At 37.2% G+C, this 23,592-nt stretch overlaps 1 protein-coding gene across 3 annotated transcripts in view; it reads right to left on the minus strand.

The window, feature by feature from the left end:
• Positions 1–8,079, minus strand: part of LOC309855241 (A disintegrin and metallopeptidase domain 3-like) — a 110,230-nt gene extending 102,151 nt beyond the window's left edge. For 2 of the 3 annotated variants that reach the window (XM_082715330.1, XM_082715329.1), the window contains exons 1-3: positions 7,873–8,079; positions 7,487–7,569; positions 2,253–2,308 (exon numbers count right to left, since the gene is read on the minus strand). In XM_082715330.1, coding sequence (XP_082571456.1) covers positions 2,253–2,308; positions 7,487–7,569; positions 7,873–7,930 — 197 coding nt within the window. In that variant the 5' untranslated portion in view covers positions 7,931–8,079. Of the gene's footprint in view, positions 1–2,252; positions 2,309–7,486; positions 7,570–7,872 lie in introns of those variants that run through there. The other variant, XM_082715331.1, reaches the window with a different exon arrangement.
• Positions 8,080–23,592: the final 15,513 nt, after the last annotated feature.

Consider the following 23,592-nt stretch of genomic DNA (forward strand, 5'->3'; position numbering starts at 1 on the left):
ATACTCTTTTCATTGAGAATGGAGAGAACAGAAATGTTTTTGAATTATTGGTCTTAGTGAAAACTGGGATAAACCCTCTGAAGTAAAAATTAGTAGCATATTGCACTCTTGAGAATTCTATCATTGATAATCCATCAATTTCACTGGTGCCCAGAACATCATGCCCAAAGACATCTATAATATGGCTTTTCTTACTATAAATATATAGGAGGATAAATAGTAAATGAGATACAAACTATAAGAGACTCTTAATCTCACAAAACAAAAGGAGGGTTACAGAGGGAGGTGGGTAGGGAGAGGGTCGTTGTGTTACGGACATTGGGGAGGGTATGTGCTATGGTGAGTGCTGGGATGTGTGTAAGTCTGACGATTCACAGACCTGTGCCGCTGGACCTAATAATACATTATATGTTAATTTAAATAAATAAATGAATAAATAAATAAAATCCTTTAAAAAATAATAAATGAGATATATATTGGATAGCTACATATGTATTTACAATTAATGAACTCATTCTGCAGAAACTGGTATGAACGACTCCCAGATAAAAATGTTACATGGGGTGCCTGGGTGGCTCCATTGGTTAAGCATCCAACTCTTGGTTTTTGCCTCAGGTCATGATCTCAGGGTCCTGAGCTTGAGTCCCCCTAGGGCTCAGCATTGGGCATGGAGCCTACTTAAGATTCTTTCTCTCCCTTTCCCTCTGCTTCTCACCCCCACCAACTTCCCACAGTTTCCCTCTCTCACGCTCTCTCTTTCTCTCTTGCTCTGGCTTGGAAAAAAAAAAGTTATACAAACTGCAAACTGTTGCACAACAAGCACAACCATAAAACCAGAATCACATAATAAGTACTATCATGAGTAAGTAGCCATAGTAATTCTGCTAATGGTAGCCAGGATTACCCAGGGGTTTGAGATTCAGCTGAATGTTGGCTGATCTATGGAATGATTAGGCCAATATAAAAAATATTAGACTAATACAAACTATGGCTTTTGTGTAATAAAAGGATCATCAGTTATAACAAATATATCACTCTGGTGGGGTACATTGATAATGGGAGAGACTACACATGTGGAGGCAGGGGCCATACAGAAACTTCCTGCACCTTCCACTCAATTTTGCTGTGAACCTAAAACTGATCTAAAAAATAAATATTAATTTGGAAGCGGGAAACAGGAAAAGGCAAATAGCCAATAATTGTTTGGGGAAGTTTTTTAGGGAAATATAAATTGACACAAAGATGTGGTATAATATTTTAGCACATCTTGAATGCTTTTGAAAATCTAAACTGCTACTGTCTCTTCAGAAACTGGCAATATCTCTCAAAAATCCTAATACAAAATGTGACTAAAAAGGAAGGTTGTGAAAATTAAATCAGTTACTACATACAGATTGCTTGGAAATATGCCTGGCAATTGGTATGTGCTCTATGAATGTCTGTTACTTTTGTTGTTTGGGTTGTTATTATTATTATTATCTCTATTATTACTATTATTCATACTTTTTGATTCAGAAACTCATTGCTTGGTATTAAGCCTACAAAACAAAGTATCTATTACATAAGAATATACATATAAGGATGTTTATTGCAGGACTCTATAGTGACAATCCTTGGAAATAACTTTATTACCTTATTATTACTTGCCATACTACAGACTGTTACCTGTTAAAGAATGAGTTAAGATATATACATAGAGGAAGAAAATGAATACCATTATTAAACAAGACCTCCCAACTGCAAAACAGTTTTTCCATTTCTCTAAAAACAAACCTTTTTGGTAGGTTTCTACAAATTTAAAGGAAAGGTGAAATTGGTAAAATGGTGGAAAGATAGATACAAAGCTATTAATAATAGTTTCCTCACAGAGTGAAAATTTAAGGTATTAAAAAAAGTTATATAATAGCAAGTAAAATGTTTAAAATATAAATGTATAAAATGACATGAAGAACAAAATTAAACATGGACAAATAAAATTATTGTCTTGATCATTACAGTTGTGGCTATATTTTAAAGAGTTACAGAGACTAATTTTCACTTATCTGGCATACATTAATTTTACATCATGAAATTAAAATTTGGCTCGATATAAAAATCTCAAGATGAAGACTTAGAATTCTAGATTGACTTGAATCACAAAGATGTAACATATTAAATATAATAGTCATGCTCTTATTTAGGCTCAACTTAGGGTAGTAACTAAAAATTTCAGAAACTAAAACAACTGTATGAAAAGAAGAATGTCCACTCACTGTTTTTCAAGATGGAGAGTGTACATTTTCTGATCAATTTTGATGGCGTAAGTGACCTACAGCAAATTATTCAAGAAGAATGTAATTATTAGAAATTCTGAATTCTTAAAAATCAAAATCCATAACTTCTTAAAATGTATTTACTCATTCGCTGAGACACAGATCATATCACACATCTCAGAATTATATATATATATATAATATTGACATAATTGTAATCTTCCTTCAGTCTTGGAATGTATGACAGAATTGATCATAATTACATTTAAATAAAAATCAAAGTATCTCAATTTATTTCAAAACTAAGAACGTTAGCCATAAAATTTCAATCTAAAATGGTTACATTTAAAAATGTTGAGTAATCTTTGAAGGAACTTGAATTTTATTATCTTTTTTCTACTTTGCAATTTCTACCCCAAGTAAATTTAAAAATTAAAGATACAACACAGGTTCCCTTTTAAGATTAAAGAAAGTATCCCTAACTGTAAGAACACTCTTCATCTCACAGTCCTCTTTAGGAATCGCCTCAGCTACAAAGGGTCACCTCACACCAAGTCACAACTTTCTGAGACGGCCCACATTTAACAAGAACCCCTTCATCCCAACTCCAGATATTGAAGGGCCATGCTAGCTTCACATTTTGTTCAGAGTTGGTTGAGTCTCCATCTCCCCCTTCCCCTTTCCTCCCCTTCCACAGAGGTTCATCACAAGAGCATAACCTAATAAACAGTCTTCACAGGAATCTTCTCAAAGACTGCATCCTAAAGAACCCAATCTGTGGGGGCGCCTGGGTGGCTCAGTGGGTTAAGCCGCTGCCTTCGGCTCAGGTCATGATCTCAGGGTCCTGGGATTGAGTCCCGCATCGGGCTCTCTGCTCAGCAGGGAGCCTGCTTCCCTCTCTCTCTCTCTGCCTGCCTCTCCAACTACTTGTGATTTCTCTCCGTCAAATAAATAAATAAAATCTTTAAAAAAAAAAAAAAAAGAAGAACCCAATCTGTGACATCATCATAAAACATACACATTCTTCATGGCATAGCACATGGTCAATGTGGGTAAATTTTCCACATTTGCAAAGAATGTAGATTTTGTCATTGGGTACTGTTTTCTGCAGAAGCCATTTTAAATGTCTCATGTTCAGTCTTCTGTAAGCTTACAGCTATTGAAAAAAGTGTATTGGGCCATATGAGTGGCATAGTTAGTTAAGAGTCTGTGTCTTCATATTGGCTCAGGTCATGATCTAAGGGTCATGATCTCAGAGTTGTGAAATGGAGCCTCACATCTGGCTCCCTGCTCAGTGCAGTCTGCTTAACTCTCTCTCCCTCTGTCCCTCCCCCTTCTATAAAATAAATAAATAAATCTTTTTAAAAAATATGTCAACTTCTTCCCAAATTATTGTGATATTATTTCTTTCTCCTCAATCTACAATTTTCTCCATTACATATTTTGAATCTTGGTTGTTGGGTGCAAACAAGAGTAAAATTAGCAAAATTGCAAACAATTATAAAGTATGCCTCAATATCATCTTCAGAATATGACTCAACTTTGGGGTTGTAATTTCTTCAATTTTATCCATTATCACTTAATATACATTATGACAGGATTTCTTCTTCAACCTATGAATAATGTAGAAGTGTATTTTTATATTCCCATACACATTTTTAAAACTTGTTAAGATTTAAATTAATTGAGAGGTGCCTGGGTGGCTCAGTGGGTTAAGCCTCTGCCTTTGGCTCAGGTGATGATCCCAGGGTCCTGGGAAGGAGCCCCACATCGGACTCTCTGCTCAGCAGGGAGCCTGCTTCCTCCTCTTTCTCTGCCTGCCACTCTCTGCCTATTTGTGATCTATCAAATAAATAAATAAAATCTTTTTAAAAAGATTTAAATTAATTGAATTGTTATAGATACTGTATTGTCAATATTTGATTTTTAATGTTTTTCCTTTTGTCAGTTTTGTTGAATAATCTGCTTATTCCTGAGAAGAATGTGTATTATAACTATAGAAATAAAGGCAAATTATAGCTGGATTAGAAAAACACTATCTTTACTTCGGGGTTGTCTAGAAGTTTAGATGTTTCTGACTCCCAGCTAAGACAAAGGCAATGAGATTTGTAAGGTACTTTTTAGGGTTCGAAAACTCTCTTGGCCAACGATAGCTTCTTTAATGTTTCCCTACCTAGTTTGATGAGGCTGGCTTGGCTACTGAGAGAGTCACTGAAAGCTTTTTAAGGAGTTCTCCAAAAGCCAAAATCCACCCCTCCCCAACTAAGTCTTGTTATTTCAAGCAGAGACTTGGCTTGTTCCAGAAGCAGAGTTTGGGTTCATACGGATGTTTCTTGAATTCCTGATATTTGCCTGAATTCTCTATCTCTGGCTGCATCATATGCTTTGTCATTACAAAAAAGCCTCACAGTTATACCCTGTAGAGCCTAATGAGTCCTAGTGAACAGCAGAGAGGAGAAAACAATATATTCACTGTGATGGGTTCACTTCTGTATTAATCCATCAAATAAAATATCTTATTGCTCAAGTTGTCTTTATCTTTCTGAATCCTTTTATGATTTGTAAACCAACATTTGAGAAAGATATATGAAAGTGATTTGAAAATTTGTCCCTCTAGTGCAATCAATTCTTATATATGCTGAAAGCATTTCTTTATATTCACTGCTCATTTATACCAATCGATAAAAGATATGAGAACCAGGAAATCCAAGGATATTGCTAGTCTGACTGGTGCAAAATGTATTTTTATCCATTTCCTCAAGAACATTTTTAAATATATCCAAATTTAGAATTTTTATATGTTCTTAGTGAACTGAATATTTATTAAGTAATGATGTTTATCCCTCATAATGGTGTATGGATGTGTGTTCTAAATGTTGATTTTTTTCTACTTTTCTCATAGATACTTGTGTTTGCTTTTGGTTAGCATTTTCCCAGTATATGTCATACTCCTTTAAACAGTTTAAACTCTCTGGATATTTATTTTTGGTATAATGGCTTTTATGAATACATAATCGCTGGATTTTTTTGGTGCCATGAAGGCAAACAGACCACCCAGTCTATAAAACCTGCCCCCGTGTCTAACAACGCTCCTCTGAAATCCGGCCACTGAGGTTCCAATCCTTGGATTCCTATCAGATCCCTGAGTGTCTTTACATCAGCTCGCTCTTTCTTTTTTTCTTTCTTTCTTTCTTTCTTTCTTTCTTTCTTTCTTTCTTTCTTTCTTTCTTTCGTTCTCTCTTTCTCTCTCTCTCTTTCTTTCTTTCTTTTTTTTTTTTTTTCCTGATAGACAGAGGTCACAAGTGTGCAAAGAGGCAGACAGAGAGCGAGGAGGAAGCAGGGTCCCTGCTGAGCAGAGAGCCCAATGCAGGGCTCAATCCCAGGACCCTGGGATCATTACCCAAGCCGAAGGCAGAGGCTTTAACCCACTGAGCCACCCAAGCGCCCCCACACTTCTTTCTTGAAAACAAAGTGTCCTACCCAAAACTTCTAATTCCTATCTTTTAAAAAGGGGCAAAATCAGTAGGAAATTAACAAGAAAGAAAAGATTCAAATAGGCAATATGTATAAAGGCATGTTATCTTAAGACTTAGTAAAAAAAAAAAAAAAACATGCCAGTTAAAAGTCAAATATTCATTTTCAGGCTAACATTAACAGAAATGAGAAGCCTGAATGAAGCTTGGCAAGCCCTCTAGAAAATAAGTGTCATAATTCTTTCCTTTGTTAGTGGGCGTCAACTTACACAACTTTCATGAAAGACATTTTGTGATATTTATCATTTTTCTTTAATGACCTGCACATTGATCCTATGAAGATGACCATTCAAGAGGACTTATAAAACTACATGTTTGGGTGCCTGGGTGGCTCAGTGGATTAAGTGTCTGCCTTCTGCTCAGTTCAGGTCATCATTCCAAGGTCCTGGGATCCAGCCCTGGATCATCAATCTCTTTGCTCATCAGGGAGTCTGCTAATCCCCCTCCCTCTGCCCCTTCCTTTACCCCTCCCTCTGCTGTTACTCTCTCTCTCTCTCTCTCAAATAAATACAATCTTTAAAAACTACATTTTTAAATTTCACAAAGAATGATGGTATAGCCATAAAATAATTGTGCACTTATAAAAAATATAAAAGTTGATAAAATATAAAATAACAAAGTTGTATTTATGATCATAAAAGTAAATTCTAACTTTAAAAATAAATTAAAAGCCAATTAGAACATTCATATGTTATTATTAAAAATATATGTGTAGGGGAGTGCATGTCTCTAAAATTTCATTCAGTCCAAATTCAGTTCAAATAGAAACTGAGGCAGACATTCACTTTCTTAACTCTTTGTGCTCTCTAGATTTAATTTTACAATGTAAAATTACTATACTTTTTAACCAGATTAAAAATACTACATTAACAGGGTTATATATGCCTATATATGCAAATATAGGCTTGAAGAAGTTATATACAGTCGTTTTAAAAATCATGTTACAAGGTCAATATTAGTGTGACCTCATAAACACAGAATAAATATTTAAACGTACATACTTTCTAGGAAAAAAGTCCAATAGATCTATATATTATTTTGTGTGATAGGAATTTGGGGTATTTTTTTCTCAGTCAGTTTTTTAAATGTTTCATAATATTCATTGGAAAATGAAAAAGAAAATCAAAACTTAGTTTCATTGAGACAAAATGACTCTTTAACACAGTAACTGGAACAAAAAATTTCAAAGGGATCTGCATGAATTGATGTGGGTCATGTAGTCCAATAAAAATAAAGCACTCATTTTATTTTTTTTTAAAGATTTTATTTATTTATTTGACAGAGAGAAATCACAAGTAGGCAGAGAGGCAGGCAGAGAGAGAGAGGAAGGGAAACAGGCTCCCTGCTGAGCAGAGAGCCCGATGCGGGACTCAATCCCAGGACCCTGAGATCATGACCTAAGCCGAAGGCAGCGGCCCAACCCACTGAGCCACCCAGGCGCCCCTAAAGCACTCATTTTAAAAAAGTGATTTCCACAGGATGTCTGGGTAGCTCAGTTGGTTAAGCCCCTGACTCGATTTCAGCTCAGTCATACTTTCCCTTCAAGAGTTGGCGCCCGCATCAACTTCTTCCCTCAGTGGGAAGCCTGCTGACGATCCCCTCTTTTCCTCTGCCTCTGCCTCTAACCCCACTCGTGCTCTTCTCTCTCTCTCTGTCTGTCTCAAAAATAAATAAATAGAAATTTAAAAAGTAATTTCTTACCCGCGTTTCTGAAACTTCACCATCACTGGTATTTGTCTCAATCTTCCGTGGCACTGTAATTTGCAGAAGCGATGGTTCAAGATCTACAGTAAGGAAAACACGTGTGAGCGTCGCCTAGAGCCTGGCAGCATCCTTCTTCCCGCGTCCCGTCACATCCCGTCACTCTTTGAACTTCCAAGCCCACGCCCGAACACGCACACAGGCACGCAAAACCAGACTTTGTACATCAATAGCAGGCCAGGAGGAGGCTGACTCTAAACGGGCTCTGACCAGACACCGGGCGCTCCCCAGCCGGACCCGGGGTTCTGGAGCAAAGTTCTGGGGCCAGCCAACGCCCAGAGGCTCTGCGACAGGTGGCCCTCGATGGGGCAGGGTCCTTCACTCACGATGGCCCTCGGAGGTCAGCCGGCCCAGGCCTGAGAGGATCAGCAGGAGAGACAGCATTGTGGGGCCTGCCGGCCTTGCCACGGTGATGGCTGTTGGCTGCGAAACGGCGGCGGCTCCTGCTGGGCCCGGCGTTCGCAGCGGGTGGGGCGAGGGCCCCGCAAGGTCTGAGGCGAGGCGTGGGGGAGGGCGGGGCGAGTCTGCTTCGCGCACCCCGCCCTCTCTGCGGACTAGCCCGCGCAGCCGCAGTCGCAGTCCTGGCCGCCCACCCACGGCACGCTGCGCGGAGAGACCGTCCAGGGGATGCACCAGTCAGAATATCCTGCTTCCCTCGTGGGCTTGAGTTTTATTTTTCAAAACGCGGGCTTTGGAAACGCATTCAGGGATGACGAGAGGGTCGTAAGTGCATCTTCTGCAGATGGGCTGTTTGCTGGTGAAGTCCTTGGCAATGTTAACAGTCCACGTCGTAGTTTTCTGGCACAATGACTGAACTACTGTGGGGAAGGAAAACAGAAAATGGTAATTCACCATATGTTTGGTAGCAGACAGTTGCCTGTTTTAACCGTATCTACCTCGGAATTTATAATTTGAGCCTCAGGTCAAAATAAACATACGTGCACGCACGAAGAGGAAAAAGAAAGGTATCTAAATTCTTCAATCATAGATAACTTTCTTTCTTAGAAAACTCTTTGGTTTAGGAAACTAAATGAAAAGGTAAATATGGAATGGGTGTGTCTGTGTGTTCTACTGCCTCAGTATGGTTTTGTAAGTGTTAGGCCAAAAAAAGAAAAAAAAAGAAAGAAAGAAATCACAGATATGAAATGATCCTGAAACAACAACTTTATTTTCCCATTATTTATTTATTCCACTGTGTATAACTTAGCTTAGGATGATCTGGCTAGTAAAAGATGAAATGTAAACCTTTTTTTCCCATCAGTATGGCATTCACACATGGGAAGGGAATAACTTGGTAAGAGCATTAATTTTCTGGATAAATATGCATGTTGTGACTTGCATAATTTCAGTTTGCAAGGACTTTTTTGCCAGACAATTCTTAAGTACCCCTTCTATAGAACACTTACGCTTACATTCCTTACATACATTCCTTACATATTTATGCACAAAATCAAATGATTGTTTTCTCAGTTTATAAAAGGAAAAAATAAAAAGAAATGGAGAAGGCTAGCCATATATATATATATATATTATATATATATATATATATATATATAATATATATATATATATATATTCCTATGTAATGATTTTCCTGAATCTAATTTTAGTGTCTATTTATCAAGAAAATATTGGTATAGGTAACAAATGATAACAGAAGGAATTTAACTTAAAAATAGCCAATTCTTCTGGGTGCCTGAGTGGTTTTGTGGGTTAAAGCCTCTGCCCTCGGCTCAGGTCATGATCCCAGGGTTCTGGGATGGAGCCCTGCATCGGGCTCTCTGCTCAGCAGGGAGCCTGCTTCCCTTTCTCTGCCTGCCTCTGCCTGCTTGTGATCTCTATCAGATAAATAAATAAAATATTTTTTAAAAAATAGCCAATTCTGCATATTTCACTGAAGTATTTATAGGCTAATCATTTAGTTGCAATCTATGTTGTATAGTGTATTTATTTAATTTGTTTGAATCTTTCTATGTATATTAAAGTTAGTATTTTTCTTTTTTGCCAAATTATATGGAAATTGATGGGATTCACATATGAAAATTATGTTGCTCTTAAAGTTTCTTCGTGATTGTCTATAACCTGATCAAACTTTTGAAGTCTAGTATATATGTTATTGAAGGGATGGTAAGTATTAGAAGATTGTTCATGGTTCAACTAAAAATCTCTGTCGTTCAGGAAAAATATATATTTATTATCTAAATTCATTATTGTGTTTGCACTGTTGTTATTGACTGCTCATTTTTTTGCTGGGAATAATTTACAGGCACTCACATCATCCAAATTTAATTCAGTAATTATTTTTTACATGCTTAGTATAAGGCTGAAACCAGACAGAGACCAAAATATGTGTGACAACCTCCCTGTCTCCCAGTACCTCAGAAAGTAACAGAAAACTGAACATGTACAAGAGATGCCACAGCTAGAAATTTAAAAATTTGTATTAGAGGGATATTCAAAATTCTCTGGGAATACAGCTAATATAATTTTGTTTTCTTTATAGATATCAAAGTGAACCTGTGAGCCATATGGATTTATATGGATGTTAGTGAATTTTAGGACTTTATTCTTAAATAACTTAAATTCGTCCAAGAGCTTTAGTGCAAATAAATGATGGATTTTTGTGTTAGAATGGTAACATAATAGTTTGGGGGTGGTGGGATTGAAATAATGAGGACTAGAAACACTAGGTTCGTTGAAGGGAATTTTACATAGGTTAGGCCAAAAATGTCTACAAACTCAGGATTAGAGTGGGAAGAGAAACGAAAGTAGTAAAAATACCTGAGAGATATTTAGGAGAAAAATCAGCTTATTGAATACTTTAATGTGGAGGTTGATGAAATGTTTGAGAAGACTAAGCCACTGAACTTAGAGGGGCACCAATTTTATTTTTTTTTTATGGCCTTACCTATAATTTTCAGAAAATTATCTTCAGTTATCATTTTTTGTTTATATTTAAATTTAACTTTTATTTAAACTAAGTCCCAGTTAGTTAACATACACTGTAACATTAGTTTCAGATGTATAATATAGCGATTCAACACTTTCACACAATACCCAGTCCTTACCACAAGTGCTTTCCCTAATCTGCATCACCTATTTCACCTATCACCTCCATTCCCCACATTCTGGTAACCATCACCTATAGTTAAGAGTCTCTTTCTTGCTTTGCCTCTCTCTTTTCTCCCCTCTGCTCATTTGTTTTGTTTCTTAAATTCTACATACAAGTAAAAGCATATGGTATTTCTTGTCCACAGATTGACTTATTTCACTTTGCATTATGCTTTTTAGTACCATCCATGTCATTGCAAATGACAAGATTTCATTCTTTTTAATGGCTGAGTAATATTCCAAGACCACTCTCCTTTATCTATTCATCAGTCAATGGCAAGCTGTTTCTATAGCTTGGCTATTATAAATAATTCTGCTTTAACATTAGGGTACCATTAATTCCTTTGAATTCGTATTTTTGTATTCTTTGGGTAAATACTTAGTATGTAATTTCTAGATCATAAAGTACTTCTATGCTTACTTTTTTGAGGACCCTCCATAGTGTTTCCCAGAGTGGCTGCACCAGTTTGCATTCCCACCAGCACTGTAAGAGGGTTTCCTTTCTCCACATCCTTGCACAAGAAATACCTATTGTTTCTTGTGCTATTGATTTTTGCCATTCTAACTGGTGTGAGGTGATATCTAACTATAGTTTCAATTTGCATTTCCCTAATGATCTTTGGGGATACTGAGCATCTTTTCATGTATCTGTTGGCCATCTATCTGTATGTCTTCTTTGTCTATTGATGTCTTCTGCCCATTTTTTAATTGGATTCTTCATTCTTAGGGTGTTGAGTTGTATAATTTATACATTTTAGATACTAATCCTTTATGCTAATTACATATTAGCAAATATCTTCTCCCATTCCATAGGTTGCCTTTTAGTTTTGTTGACTGTTTCTTTCACTGTGCAGAAGCTTTTTATATTGATGTAGTCCCTTTAGTTTCTTTTTGCTTTTGTTTCCCTTGACTAAGGAAACATACCTAGAAAGATGTTATTAAGGCCTATGTTCTCTAGGATTTTAATGGTTTCCTGTCTCAAATTCAAGTCCTTAGTCCATTTTGAATTTATTTTTCTGTGTGGTATAAGAAAGTACTCCAGTTTCATTCTTTTGCATGTTGCTGTCTTGTTTTCCCAACACTATTTGTTGAAGAGACTGTCTTTTCCCCCATTGGATGTTTTTTGCTGCTTGGTTGAAGATTAATTGACCATATAGTTGTGATTTAATTTCTTGGTTTTCTGTTGTGTTCATTGGTCTATGTGCCTATTTTTCTGCAAGTACCATACCCTCTTGATGACTACAGATTTGTGATATAACTTGAAGTCCAGAATTGTGATACTTCAGTTTTGTTTTTCTTTTTCCAGATTGCTTTGGCTATTCAGGGTCTTTTGTAGTTCCATACAAATTTCAGGATAGTTTGTTCTAGCTCTGTGAAAAATGCTGTTGGTATTTTGATAGGGATTGCATTAAATGTATAGTTTGCTTTGGGTAATGTAGACATTTTAACAATATTTGTTATTTCAATCCATGAGCAAGGAATGTCTTTCCATTCCTTTGTGACATCTTCAATTACTTTAATCAGTTTTATAATTTTAAGAGTACGGGTCTTTCACCTCTTTGATTAGGTTTATTCCTAGGTGTCTGATGGTTTTTTTGTTGTTGTTGTTAGGTTTTCTTGTTTTTAATTTTTTAATTTTTTATTTTTTATATTTTTATCCCCAGGGTACAGGTCTGGGAATCGCCCGGTTTACACACTTCACAACACTCATCAAAGCACATACCCTCCCCAATGTCCATAATCCCATGCCCCTTCTCCCAACCCCCCTCCCCCAAGCAGCCCTCAGTTTGTTTTGTGAGACTAAGAGTCACTTATGGTTTGTCTCCCTCCTAGTCCCATCTTGTTTCATTGATTCTTCTCCTACCCTCCTAAGCCCCCATTTTGCATCACGACTTCCTCATATCAGGGAGATCATATGATAGTTGTCTTTCTCCGCTTGGCTTATTTCGCTAAGCATGATACTCTCTAGTTCCATCCACGTTGTCGCAAATGGCAAGATTTCATTTCTTTTGATGGCTGCATAGTATTGCATTGTGTATATATATCACTTCTTCTTTTTCCATTCATCTGGTGATGGACATCTAGGTTCTTTCCATAGTTTGGCTATTGTGGACATTGCTGCTATAAAAATTCGGGTGCACGTGCCCCTTCAAATCACTACGTTTGTATCTTTAGGGTAAATACCCAGTAGTGCTATTGCTGGGTCATAGGGTAGTTCTATTTTCAACATTTTGAGAAACCTCTATGTTGTTTTCCAGAGAGGTTGCACCAGCTTGAATTCCCACCAACAGTGTAGGAGGGTTCCCCTTTCTCCGCATCCTCACCAGCATCTGTCATTTCCTGACTTGTTGATTTTAGCCATTCTGACTGGTGTGAGGTGATATCTCATTGTGGTTTTGATTTGTATTTCCCTGATACCAAGTGATATGGAGCACTTTTTCATGTGTCTGTTGGCCATCTGGATGTCTTCTTTGCAGAAATGTCTGTTCATGTCCTCTGCCCATTTCTTGATTGGATTCTTTGTTCTTTGGGTGTTGAGTTTGCTAAGTTCTTTATAGATTCTGGACACTAGTCCTTTATCTGATAATGTCATTTGCAGATATCTTCTTCGATTCTGCCAGTTGTCTTTTGATTTTGTTAACTGTTTCCTTTGCTGTGCAAAAGCTTTTGATCTTGATGAAATCCCAATAGTTCATTTTTGCCCTTGCTTCCCTTGCCTTTGGCGATGTTCCTAGGAAGATGTTGCTGCGGCTGAGGTCGAAGAGGTTGCTGCCTGTGTTCTCCTCAAGGATTTTGATGTATTTACTTCTCACATTGAGATCCTTCAACCATTTTGAGTCTATTTTCATATGTGGTGTAAGGAAATGGTCCAATTTCATTTTTCTGCATGTGGCTGTGCAATTTTCCCAGCACCATTCATTGAAGAGGCTGTCTTTTTTCCATTGGATATTTTTTCCTGCTTTGTCGAAGAATAGTTGACCATAGAGTTGAGGGTCTATTTCTGGGCTTTCTATTCTGTTCCATTGATCTATGTGTCTGTTTTTGTGCCAGTACCATGCTGTCTTGATGATGACAGCTTTGTAATAGAGCTTGAAATCCGGAATTGTGATGCCACCAACTTTGGCTTTCTTTCTCAATATTCCTTTGGCTATTTGAGGTCTTTTCTGGTTCCATATAAATTTTAGGATTATTTGTTCCATTTCTTTGAAAAAGATGGATGGTACTTTGATAGAAATTGCATTAAATGTGTAGATTGCTTTAGGTAACATAGACATTTTCACAATATTTATTCTTCCAATCCAGGAGAATGGAACATTTTTCCATTTCTTTGTGTCTTCCTCAATTTCTTTCATGAGTACTTTATAGTTTTCTGAGTATAGATTCTGTGCCTCTATGGTTAGGTTTATTCCTAGGTATCTTATGGTTTTGGGAGCAATCGTAAATGGGATGGACTCCTTAATTTCTCTTTCTTCTGTCTTGTTGTTGGTGTAGAGAAATGCAACTGATTTCTTTTTTTTTAAGATTTCATTTATTTATTTGAGAAAGAGACAGTGAGAGAGAGCATGAGCGAGAAGGTCAGAGAGTGAAGCAGACTCCCCATGGAGCTGGGAGCCTGATGCGGGACTCGATCCCGGGACTCCAGGATCATGACCGGAGCCGAAGGCAGTCATCCAACCAACTGAGCCACCCAGGCGTCCCAAGAAAAGCAACTGATTTCTGTGCATTGATTTTATATCCTGACACTTTACTGAGTTCCTGTACAAGTTTTAGCAGTTTTGGAGTGGACTCTTTTGGGTTTTCCACATACAGTATCGTATCATCTGCAAAGAGTGATAGTTTGACTTCTTCTTTGCCGATTTGGATGCCTTTAATTTCCTTTTGTTGTCTGATTGCTGAGCCTAGGACTTCTAGTACTATGTTGAATAGCAGTGGTGATAATGGACATCCCTGCCGTGTTCCTGACCTTAGCGGAAAAGCTTTCAGTTTTTCTCCATTGAGAATGATATTTGCGGTGGGTTTTTCATAAATGGCTTTGATAATATTGGGGTATGTGCCCTCTATCCGTACACTTTGAAGAGTTTTGATCAGGAAGGGATGCGGTACTTTGTCAAATGCTTTTTCAGCATCTATTGAGAGTATCATATGGTTCTTGTTCTTTCTTTTATTGATGTGTTGTATCACATTGACTGATTTGCGAATATTGAACCAACCTTGCAGCCCTGGAATAAATCCCACATGGTCGTGGTGAATAATCCTTTTAATGTACTGTTGAATCCTATTGGCTAGTATTTTGGTGATAATTTTCGCATCTGTGTTCATCAAGGATATTGGTCTATAGTTCTCTTTTTTGAGGGATCCTTTTCTGGTTTGGGGATCAAGGTGATGCTGGCCTCATAAATTGAGTTTGGAAGTTTTCCTTCCATTTCTATTTTTTGGAACAGTTTCAGGAGAATAGGAATTAGTTCTTCTTTAAATGTTTGGTAGAATTCCCCTGGGACGCCATCTGGCCTTGTGCTTTTGTTTGTTTGGAGATTTTTAATGACTGTTTCAATCTCCTTACTGGTTATGGGTCTGTTTGGCTTTCTCTTTCTTCCTGGTTCAGTCGTGGTAGTTTATATGTTTCTAAGAATGCATCCATTTCTTCCAGATTGTCAAATTTGTTGGCGTAGAGTTGCTCATAGTATGTTCTTATAATAGTTTGTATTTCTTTGGTGTTAGTTGTGATCTCTCCTCTTTCATTCATGATTTTATTTAATTGAGTCCTTTATCTTTTCTTCTTGTAAGTCTGGTCAGGGGTTTATCAGTTTTATTAATTCTTTCAAAGAACCAGCTCCTAGTTTCGTTGATTTGTTCTATTGTTTTTTTGGTTTCTATTTCATTGATTTCTGCTCTGATCTTTATGATTTCTCTTCACTTGCTGGGTTTAGGGTTTCTTTCTTGTTCTTTCTCCAGCTCCTTTAGATGTAGGGTTAGGTTGTGTACCTGAGACCTTTCTTCTTTCTTGAGAAAAGCTTGTACTGCTATATATTTTCCTCTCAGGACTGCTTTTGTTGTGTCCCACAGATTTTGAACCGTTGTGTTTTCATTATCATTTGTTTCCATGATTTTTTTCAATTCTTCTTTAATTTCCTGGTTGACGCATTCATTCTTTAGAAGAATGCTGTTTAGTCTCCATGTAGTTGGGTTCTTTCCAAACTTCCTCTTGTGGTTGAGTTCTAGCTTCAGAGCATTGTGGTCTGAAAATATGCAGGGAATGATCCCAATCTTTTGATACCGGTTGAGTCCTGATTTAGGACCGAGGATGTAATCTATTCTGGAGAATATTCCATGTGCACTAGAAAAGAATGTGTATTCTGTTGCTTTGGGATGAAATGTTCTGAATATATCTGTGATGTCCATCTGGTCCAGTGTGTCATTTAAGGCCTTTATTTCCTTGTTTATCTTTTGCTTGGATGATCTGTCCATTTCAGTGAGGGGAGTATTAAAGTCCCCTACTATTATTGTATTATTGTTGATGTGTTTCTTTGATTTTGTTATTAATTGGTTTATATAGTTGGCTGCTTCCACGTTGGAGGCATAGACATTTAAAATTGTTAGATCTTCATGTTGGACAGACCCTTTGAGTATGATATAGTGTCCTTCCTCATTCCTTTTATAGTCTTTGGCTTAAAATCTAATTGAGCTGATATAAGGATTGCCACTCCTGCTTTCTTCTGATGTCCATTAGCATGGTAAATTCTTTTCCACCCCCTCACTTTAAATCTGGAGGTGTCTTTGGGCTTAAAATGTGTTTTCTTGTAGGGTTTTGTTTTGTTTTGTTTTGTTTTAAAGATTTTACTTATTTATTTGACAGACAGAGATCACAAGTAGGCAGAGAGGCAGGTAGAGAGAGAGGAGGGGAAGCAGGCTCCCCGCTGAACAGAGAGCCCGACGCGGGGCTCCTTCCCAGGACCCTGGGATCATGACCTTGGCTGAAGGCAGAGGCCCAACCCAATGAGCCACCCAGGTGCCCCAGGTTTTGTTTTTTTATCCATTCTGATACCCTGTGTCTTTTGACAGGGGCATTTAGCCCATTCACATTCTGGGTAACTATTGAGAGAATTGAATTTAGTGCCCTTGTATTGCCTGTAAGGTGATTGTTACTGTATATTGTCTCTGTTCCTTTCTGATCTACCACTTGTAGGCTCTCTCTTTGCTTAGAGGACCCCTTTCAATATTTCCTGTAGAGCTGGTTTGGTATTTGCAAATTCTTTCAGTTTTTGTTTGTCCTGAAAGCTTTTAATCTCTCCTTCTATTTTCAATGATAGCCTAGCTGGATATAGTATTCTTGGCTGCATGTTTTTCTCATTTAGTGCTCTGAAAATATCATGCCAGCTCTTTCTGGCCTGCCAGGTCTCTGTGGATAAGTCAGCTGCCAATCTAATATTTTTACCATTGTATGTTACAGACTTCTTTTCCTAGACTGCTTTCAGAATTTTCTCTTTGTCACTAAGGCTTGTAAATTTTACTATTAGGTGACAGGGTGTGGGCCTATTCTTATTGATTTTGAGGGGCGTTCTCTGAACCTCCTGAATTTTGATGCTTGTTCCCTTTGCCATATTGGGGAAATTCTCCCCAGTGATTCTCTCCAGTATACCTTCCAGTATACCCCTCTCTCTTTCTTCTTCTTCTGGAATCCCAATTATTCTAATGTTGTTTCCTCTTATGGTGTCCCTTATCTCTTGAATTCTCCCCTCGTGGTCCAGTAGCTGTTTTTCCCTCTTTGGCTCAGCTTCTTTATTCTCTGTCATTTGGTCTTCTATATGGCTAATTCTTTCTTCTGCCTCATTTATCCTAACAGTGAGAGCCTCCATTTTTGATTGCACCTCATTAATAGCTTTTTTGATTTCATCTTGGTTAGTTTCAGTTCTTTTATTTCTCCAGGAAGGGCTTTTATATCTCCCGAGAGGGTTTCTCTAATGTCTTCCATGCCTTTTTCGAGCCCGGCTAGAACCTTGAGAATTGTCATTCTGAACTCTAGATCTGACATATTACCAATGTCTGTATTGATTAGGTCCTTAGCCTTCGGTACTGCCTCTTATTCTTTTTTTTGTGTGTGTGGTGAATTTTTCTGCCTTGTCATTTTGTACAGACAAGAGAATATGAAGGAGCAAGTAAAATACTAAAAGGGTGGCAAAAACCCCAGGAAAATATGCTTTAACCAAATCAGAAGAGATCCCAAATTGTGAGGGGGGAGAAAGGGGATAAAAAGAGGTTTAGAAAGAAAGAAAGAAAAAGAAAAGGAAAGAAAGAAAAGAATTAAAAAAAGAAAACGAATAAAGAAAATTATAAAAATGAAAAGAAATATATATATTAGATAAACTAGTTAAAAAACGTTAAAAAAGAAAAGAGTAAAAGTTAATAAAATTTTAGCAGAAGAAGAGTAAAAAATGAAAAAAAAATTAAATTAACTGGAAGACTAAAGAATCATAGGGAGAAAGCCATGAGTTCCGTGATTTGCTTTTTCCTCCTCTGGAGTTCTGCTGCTCTCCTTGGTATTGAAACTCACTCCTTATTAGGTGAACTTGGTCTTGGCTGGATTTCTTGTTGATCTTCTTAGGGAGGGGCCTGGTTTAGTGATTCTCAAGTGTCTTTGCCCCAGGTGGAATTGCACCGCCCTTACCAGGGGCCGGGCTGAGTAATCCGCTGGGGTTTGTTTTCAGGACCTTTTTTTCCCTGAGCGCTTTCAGTAGAGTTCCAGAGGACAGGAATACAAATGCTGGCCTCCTCGTCTCCCGCTCAGAGGAGCCGAGAGCCCGGGACCCCTCTCCTCAGTGCACCCTCAGAGAACAGCACCCAGTATCTCCCGTCTGCCTGACCTCCGGCCGCGCTCCCAGCTAACGGAGCCTGTGACAGGTTCAAGGTACCCCCGAGCTGTGAGTTCACTGTCGGCTCTGTCTCTGTAGCTGTCTTCCCCGTTCTAATACCTGTAAGTTCTGCGACACTCACTCACCCCCAATCCTTCTGTGACCCTGTGGGACCTGAGGCCACGCTGACCCTGCATAGGCTTCAGTCTGGTTTAGCCTCTGGAGCGATGTCTGTCAGCGGAGCAGACTTACAAAAGTCCTGATTTTGTGCTCCGTTGCTCCGCCGCTTGCCCGGAGCCGGCCCCTCCCCCCGGGGTTTATCTTCCCCTCGCTTTGGATTCACTTCTCCGCCATTCCTACATTTCAGAAAGTGGTTGTTTTTCTGTTTCTAGAATTGCTGTTCTTCTTCTCTTCGATCTGCCGATGGGTTTGTAGGTATTTGCAATCTTTAGATAAGCTATCTAGCTGATCTCCTGCTAGCTGAAGTAGTCTCAGCCTGCTATTTCTCCACCATCTTGACTCCCCTAGGTGTCTGATGGTTTTTGATGCAGTTGTAAATGGGACTAATTATATTCTTTTTCTGCTTCTTCATTATTGATATATAGAAATGCAACAGATTTCTGTATGTTGATTTTGTATTTTTCAATTTTACTGAATTTATCAGTTCTAGCAATTTTTTGATGGACTCTTTAGGATTCTCTACATACAGTATCATGTCATCTGAAAATAGTGAAAGTTTTACTTCTTCCTTGCTGACTTGGATGCCTTTTATTTTTTTTGTTTTCTGATTGCTGAGGCTAGGACTTGCAGTACTATGTTAAATAACAGTTGTGAGAGAGGACATTCTTGTCTTATTCCTGACTATTGAGGAAAATTTCTGTTTTCCCCCATTAAGAATGATATTAGCAGTGGATCTTTCAGGGATGGCCTTTATTATGTTGAGTATGTTCCATCTAAACCTCCTTTGCTCAGGGTTTTTATCATGAATGGATATAGTACTTTGTCAGATATTTTTTCTGTATCTATTAAGAGGATCATATCGTTCTTAGCCTTTTATTAATATGGTATTTCACATTAATTGATTTGCAAATATTAAACTACCCTTGCAGCCCAGGAATAAATCCTACTTGATCACAGTGAATGATTTTTTTTAATGTATTGTTTTTGCATCCATTTTTATCAGGGGTATTGGCATGTAGTTCTCTTTTTTAGTGGAGTCTTTTTCTGGTTTAGGAATAAGGCATTATGCTGGCCTCATAACATGAAGTGGTAATTTTCCTTCCTCTTCTATTTTTGGGAATTGTTTGAGAAGAACAGACATTAACACTTCTTTAAATGTTTGATAGAATTCCTCTGTGAAGCTCTCTGGCCTTAGACTTTTATTTATTGGGAGGTTTTTGATTACTTGATTTAATTTCTTTGCTGGTTATTGGTCTGTTCAAGTTTCCTATCTCTTCTTGTTTCTGTTTTGGTAGCTTATAGGTTTCTCTGAATTTATCCATTTCCTACAGTTTGTCCAATTTGTTGGCATATTGTTATTATAACATTTTCTTATAATTGGGAACACCTGGGTGGCTCAGTCTTTTAAGTGACTGACTCTTGGTTTTAGCTCAGGTCATGATCTACAGGTAATGAAATTGAGTACCATGTCACATTCTGTGCTCAGGGTGGAATATACTTGAGATTCTCTCCCTCTCCCACAGCTCTACCCCTCCCCCAACTCATACACTGTCTTTCTCCAAAATAGATAATTAAATAATCTTTAAATCTTTAAAAAATGTCTTTAAAACATAATCTTTAAAAAAAATTCTCTTGTAATTGTATTTCTGTGGTGTTGGTTGTTACTTCTCTTCTCTCATTTGTGATTTTATATATTTGGGGCCTTTCTCTTTTCTTTCTTTTTTTTAAGATTTTATTTATTTATTGGAGAGATAGAGAGAACACAGGGTGAGAAGGGGTAAAGGAGAGGGAAAAGGTCCCAAGCAGACTCCAGGCTGAGCATGGAGCCCAGTGCAGGGCTTGATCTCATGCTCCTGAGATCATGACCTGAGCTGAAACCAAGAGCCAGATGTTTAACCACCTGAGCTGCCCTGGCACCCCTCTTTTCTTTTTGATAAGCCTGGTAAGAGGTTTATAAATTTTATTAATTTTTTCCAAAGACAAGCTCCAGGTTTCATTGAACTACTCTATTGTTTTCTTTAGTTTCTCTATCATTTATTCTGCTCTAATTATTATTTTTTCCTTCTGCTGGCTTTAGGCTATCTCCTTTAGATATAAGGCTAAGTTTTTTGTTTGAGATTTTTCTTGCATCTTGAGGTAGGCCTGTATCACTTTCCCTTAAGACCATTTTGCTGCATTTCAAAGGTTTTGGACTACAGTGTTTTCATTTTCATTTTTTCCATGTACTTTTTTTTATTTCATTGTTTAGTAGTATGTTGTTTAACCTCCATACATTTGTGGTCTTCCCAGATTTTTTCTTATGGTTGACTTATAGTTTCATAGCATTGTGCTCAGAAAAGAAGCATGATATGACCCCAATCTTTTTGCATTTGTTGAGCCCTGTTTCATGACCTAATGTGTGCTGTATTGTGGAAAATGTTCCATGTGCACATGAAAAGAATGTATATTCTTCTGATTTAGGATGGAATGTTCTGAATATATCTGTTAAGTCTATTTTTCCAGTGTGTCATTTAAAGCCATTGTTTCTTGGTTTATTTTCTACTTAGACAGATCTGTCCATTGATGTAAGCAGGGTATTAAATTCCCCTACTATTGTTGTATTATATTCAATGAGTTCCTTTATGTTTGTTCTTAGTTCTTGTATATATTTTGGTGTTCCCATGTTGGGGACATAAGTATTTACAATTGTTATATCTTCATGTTGGATTGTCTCTTTTATGTTTATAAAGGGCCCTTCTTTATCTCTTGTTACAGTCTTTGTTTTAAAGTCTAGTTTTTATGAGATGAGTATTGTTACTCGAGCTTACTTTTGACATCAATTTGCATGATAAATGTTTCTCCATCCTCTCATTTTCAATCTTTAGGGGTCTTTAGGTCTAAAATGAATCTCTTGTAGATAGCATATAGATGGGTCTTGTTTGTTTGTTTGTTTGTTTGTTTTTAATCCATTCTGACACCCTATATCTTCTGACTAGAGAATTTAGTCTCTACATTCAAAGTAACTTTTGATAGGTATGCATTTATTACCATTTCATTCTTGTTTTGTCATTATGTCTAGAGTTATCACTTTGACCTCTTCTTTCCACTGAGTTACCTATAATATTTCTTGCTGGGTTGGTTTAGAGACAGTAGTTGAAGCATACCAGTATAAGAAATCATCAAATTACCAGGGAAGAAAACAAGAGAGTAAAAAAGAAACAAAGAATATATCTTCTGTGTATTTCCATTTTTGTGTGTGTGTTCTCTTCAGTTTCTTTCAACGATGTCATATGGTTGCATCTCTACTAACAACAAATGTGTGAAAAAAATATTAAAATACATTTTAGTTTATAATTTCTAGGAAAACTAATATGTTCTTTGACATCTATATGCAGGAAATTTAAAAATGCTGATTAAAGAAATAAAATCTAAATAAATGGAAAGATGTGTTCATGACTTGGAACATTTAACATAGTAAAGAGGTAAATATCCATACTACCCAAAGTGAGCTACAGATTCAACACAATTCCTATCAAAATTATAATGCTGTTTTTTTTTGGGGGGGGGGGGTTCTACAAAAATAGAAAAAACAATTCTAAAATTCATACAGAACCAAAAATGAGCTTTAGGAGCCAAAGCAATCTTGAGAAATAGGAACAAAGCAGGAGGCCTCATGCTTCCTGATTTGAAAACATTAAAAAGCTACAATAATTGAACAATATGCTACTGGCATAAAGACAGACACATAAACCAACAATACAGAAGAGAGAGCGCAGAAGTCATCTCACACATACACAGTCAACTAATCTTTGGAAAAAGAACCAAGAATACCCATTGTTGTAAAGATAGTGTCATCAACAAATAGTGTTTGAAAAACTGGATATCTACAAATACTTAAATACTTAATTGCAAGAGCTGAAATTGTATGCTTCTAACTTCATAACAGCAGTCCTGGCTATGACACCAAAAGCACAGTCAACAAAAGCAAAAATAAACAAGTGAGACTATATTAAACTAACAAGCTTTGGAAGAAAGGAATGAAGGAAGGAAGGAGAAAGGAGGGAAGGAGGGATGAAGGGGAAAGAAAGAAAAGGTGAAGTACAAAGTGAGAGAAAATATTTGTGAACTCTATCTGATAAAGGATTAATATCTAAAATTTTCAAGAATCTCCTATAACTCAGTAGCAAAATAGTGATGCTTAGCATCAGAAATCATCATCAGAGAAGGTAAATAAAAACCACAATGTTACTTCACATGCATTTGGTGGCCATTACAAAAAAGGGGGGAAAAAAAGGACCTGGCAAATAATGAGTGGTGATGAGAATGTGGAGAAATTAGAACCCCATTACACACTTTTGGTGGGAATGTAAAGTGGTGCAGCTGCTATGGAAAACTGGGGAATTTCCTCAGATTAAAAATTGAACAACTATATGGCCCAGCCATCCTCTTTCCAGGTTATTTATTCAAAAAATTGAAATCAGGATCTCAAATAGATACTTGCATTCCATTTTCATTGCAGCAATATTCATAAGGGTAAAGTAATGGTACAATCTACATGTCTGTCAACAGATTAATGGATTAAGAAACTGTGATATATACATATAATGAAGTACTATTTAGCCATAAAATAGAAAGAAATTCTGTCACATGGTACAGCATGGATCAACCTTGAGCACATTATGCTAACTGAAATTAGCAAATCACAGAAGGACATATACTGCATGGTTACAGTTATGTATCAGGTTTCTACAGTAGTCAAACTCAGAAGGACAAAGTAGAATGGGGGTGGTTGTTGCCAGGGCTCAATGAGTTGCTGCTTATTGGATTTATAATTTCAGTCATGCAAAATAATCTCTGGAGATCTGTATATAACATTGGATTCTGTCCACTAAGAATTTTGAGAGGCCAGATTTTAAGTTATGTGTTTTT

This window comes from Mustela nivalis, assembly GCF_964662115.1.
Source record: "Mustela nivalis genome assembly, chromosome: 20".
Taxonomy (NCBI): Eukaryota; Metazoa; Chordata; class Mammalia; order Carnivora; family Mustelidae; genus Mustela; species Mustela nivalis.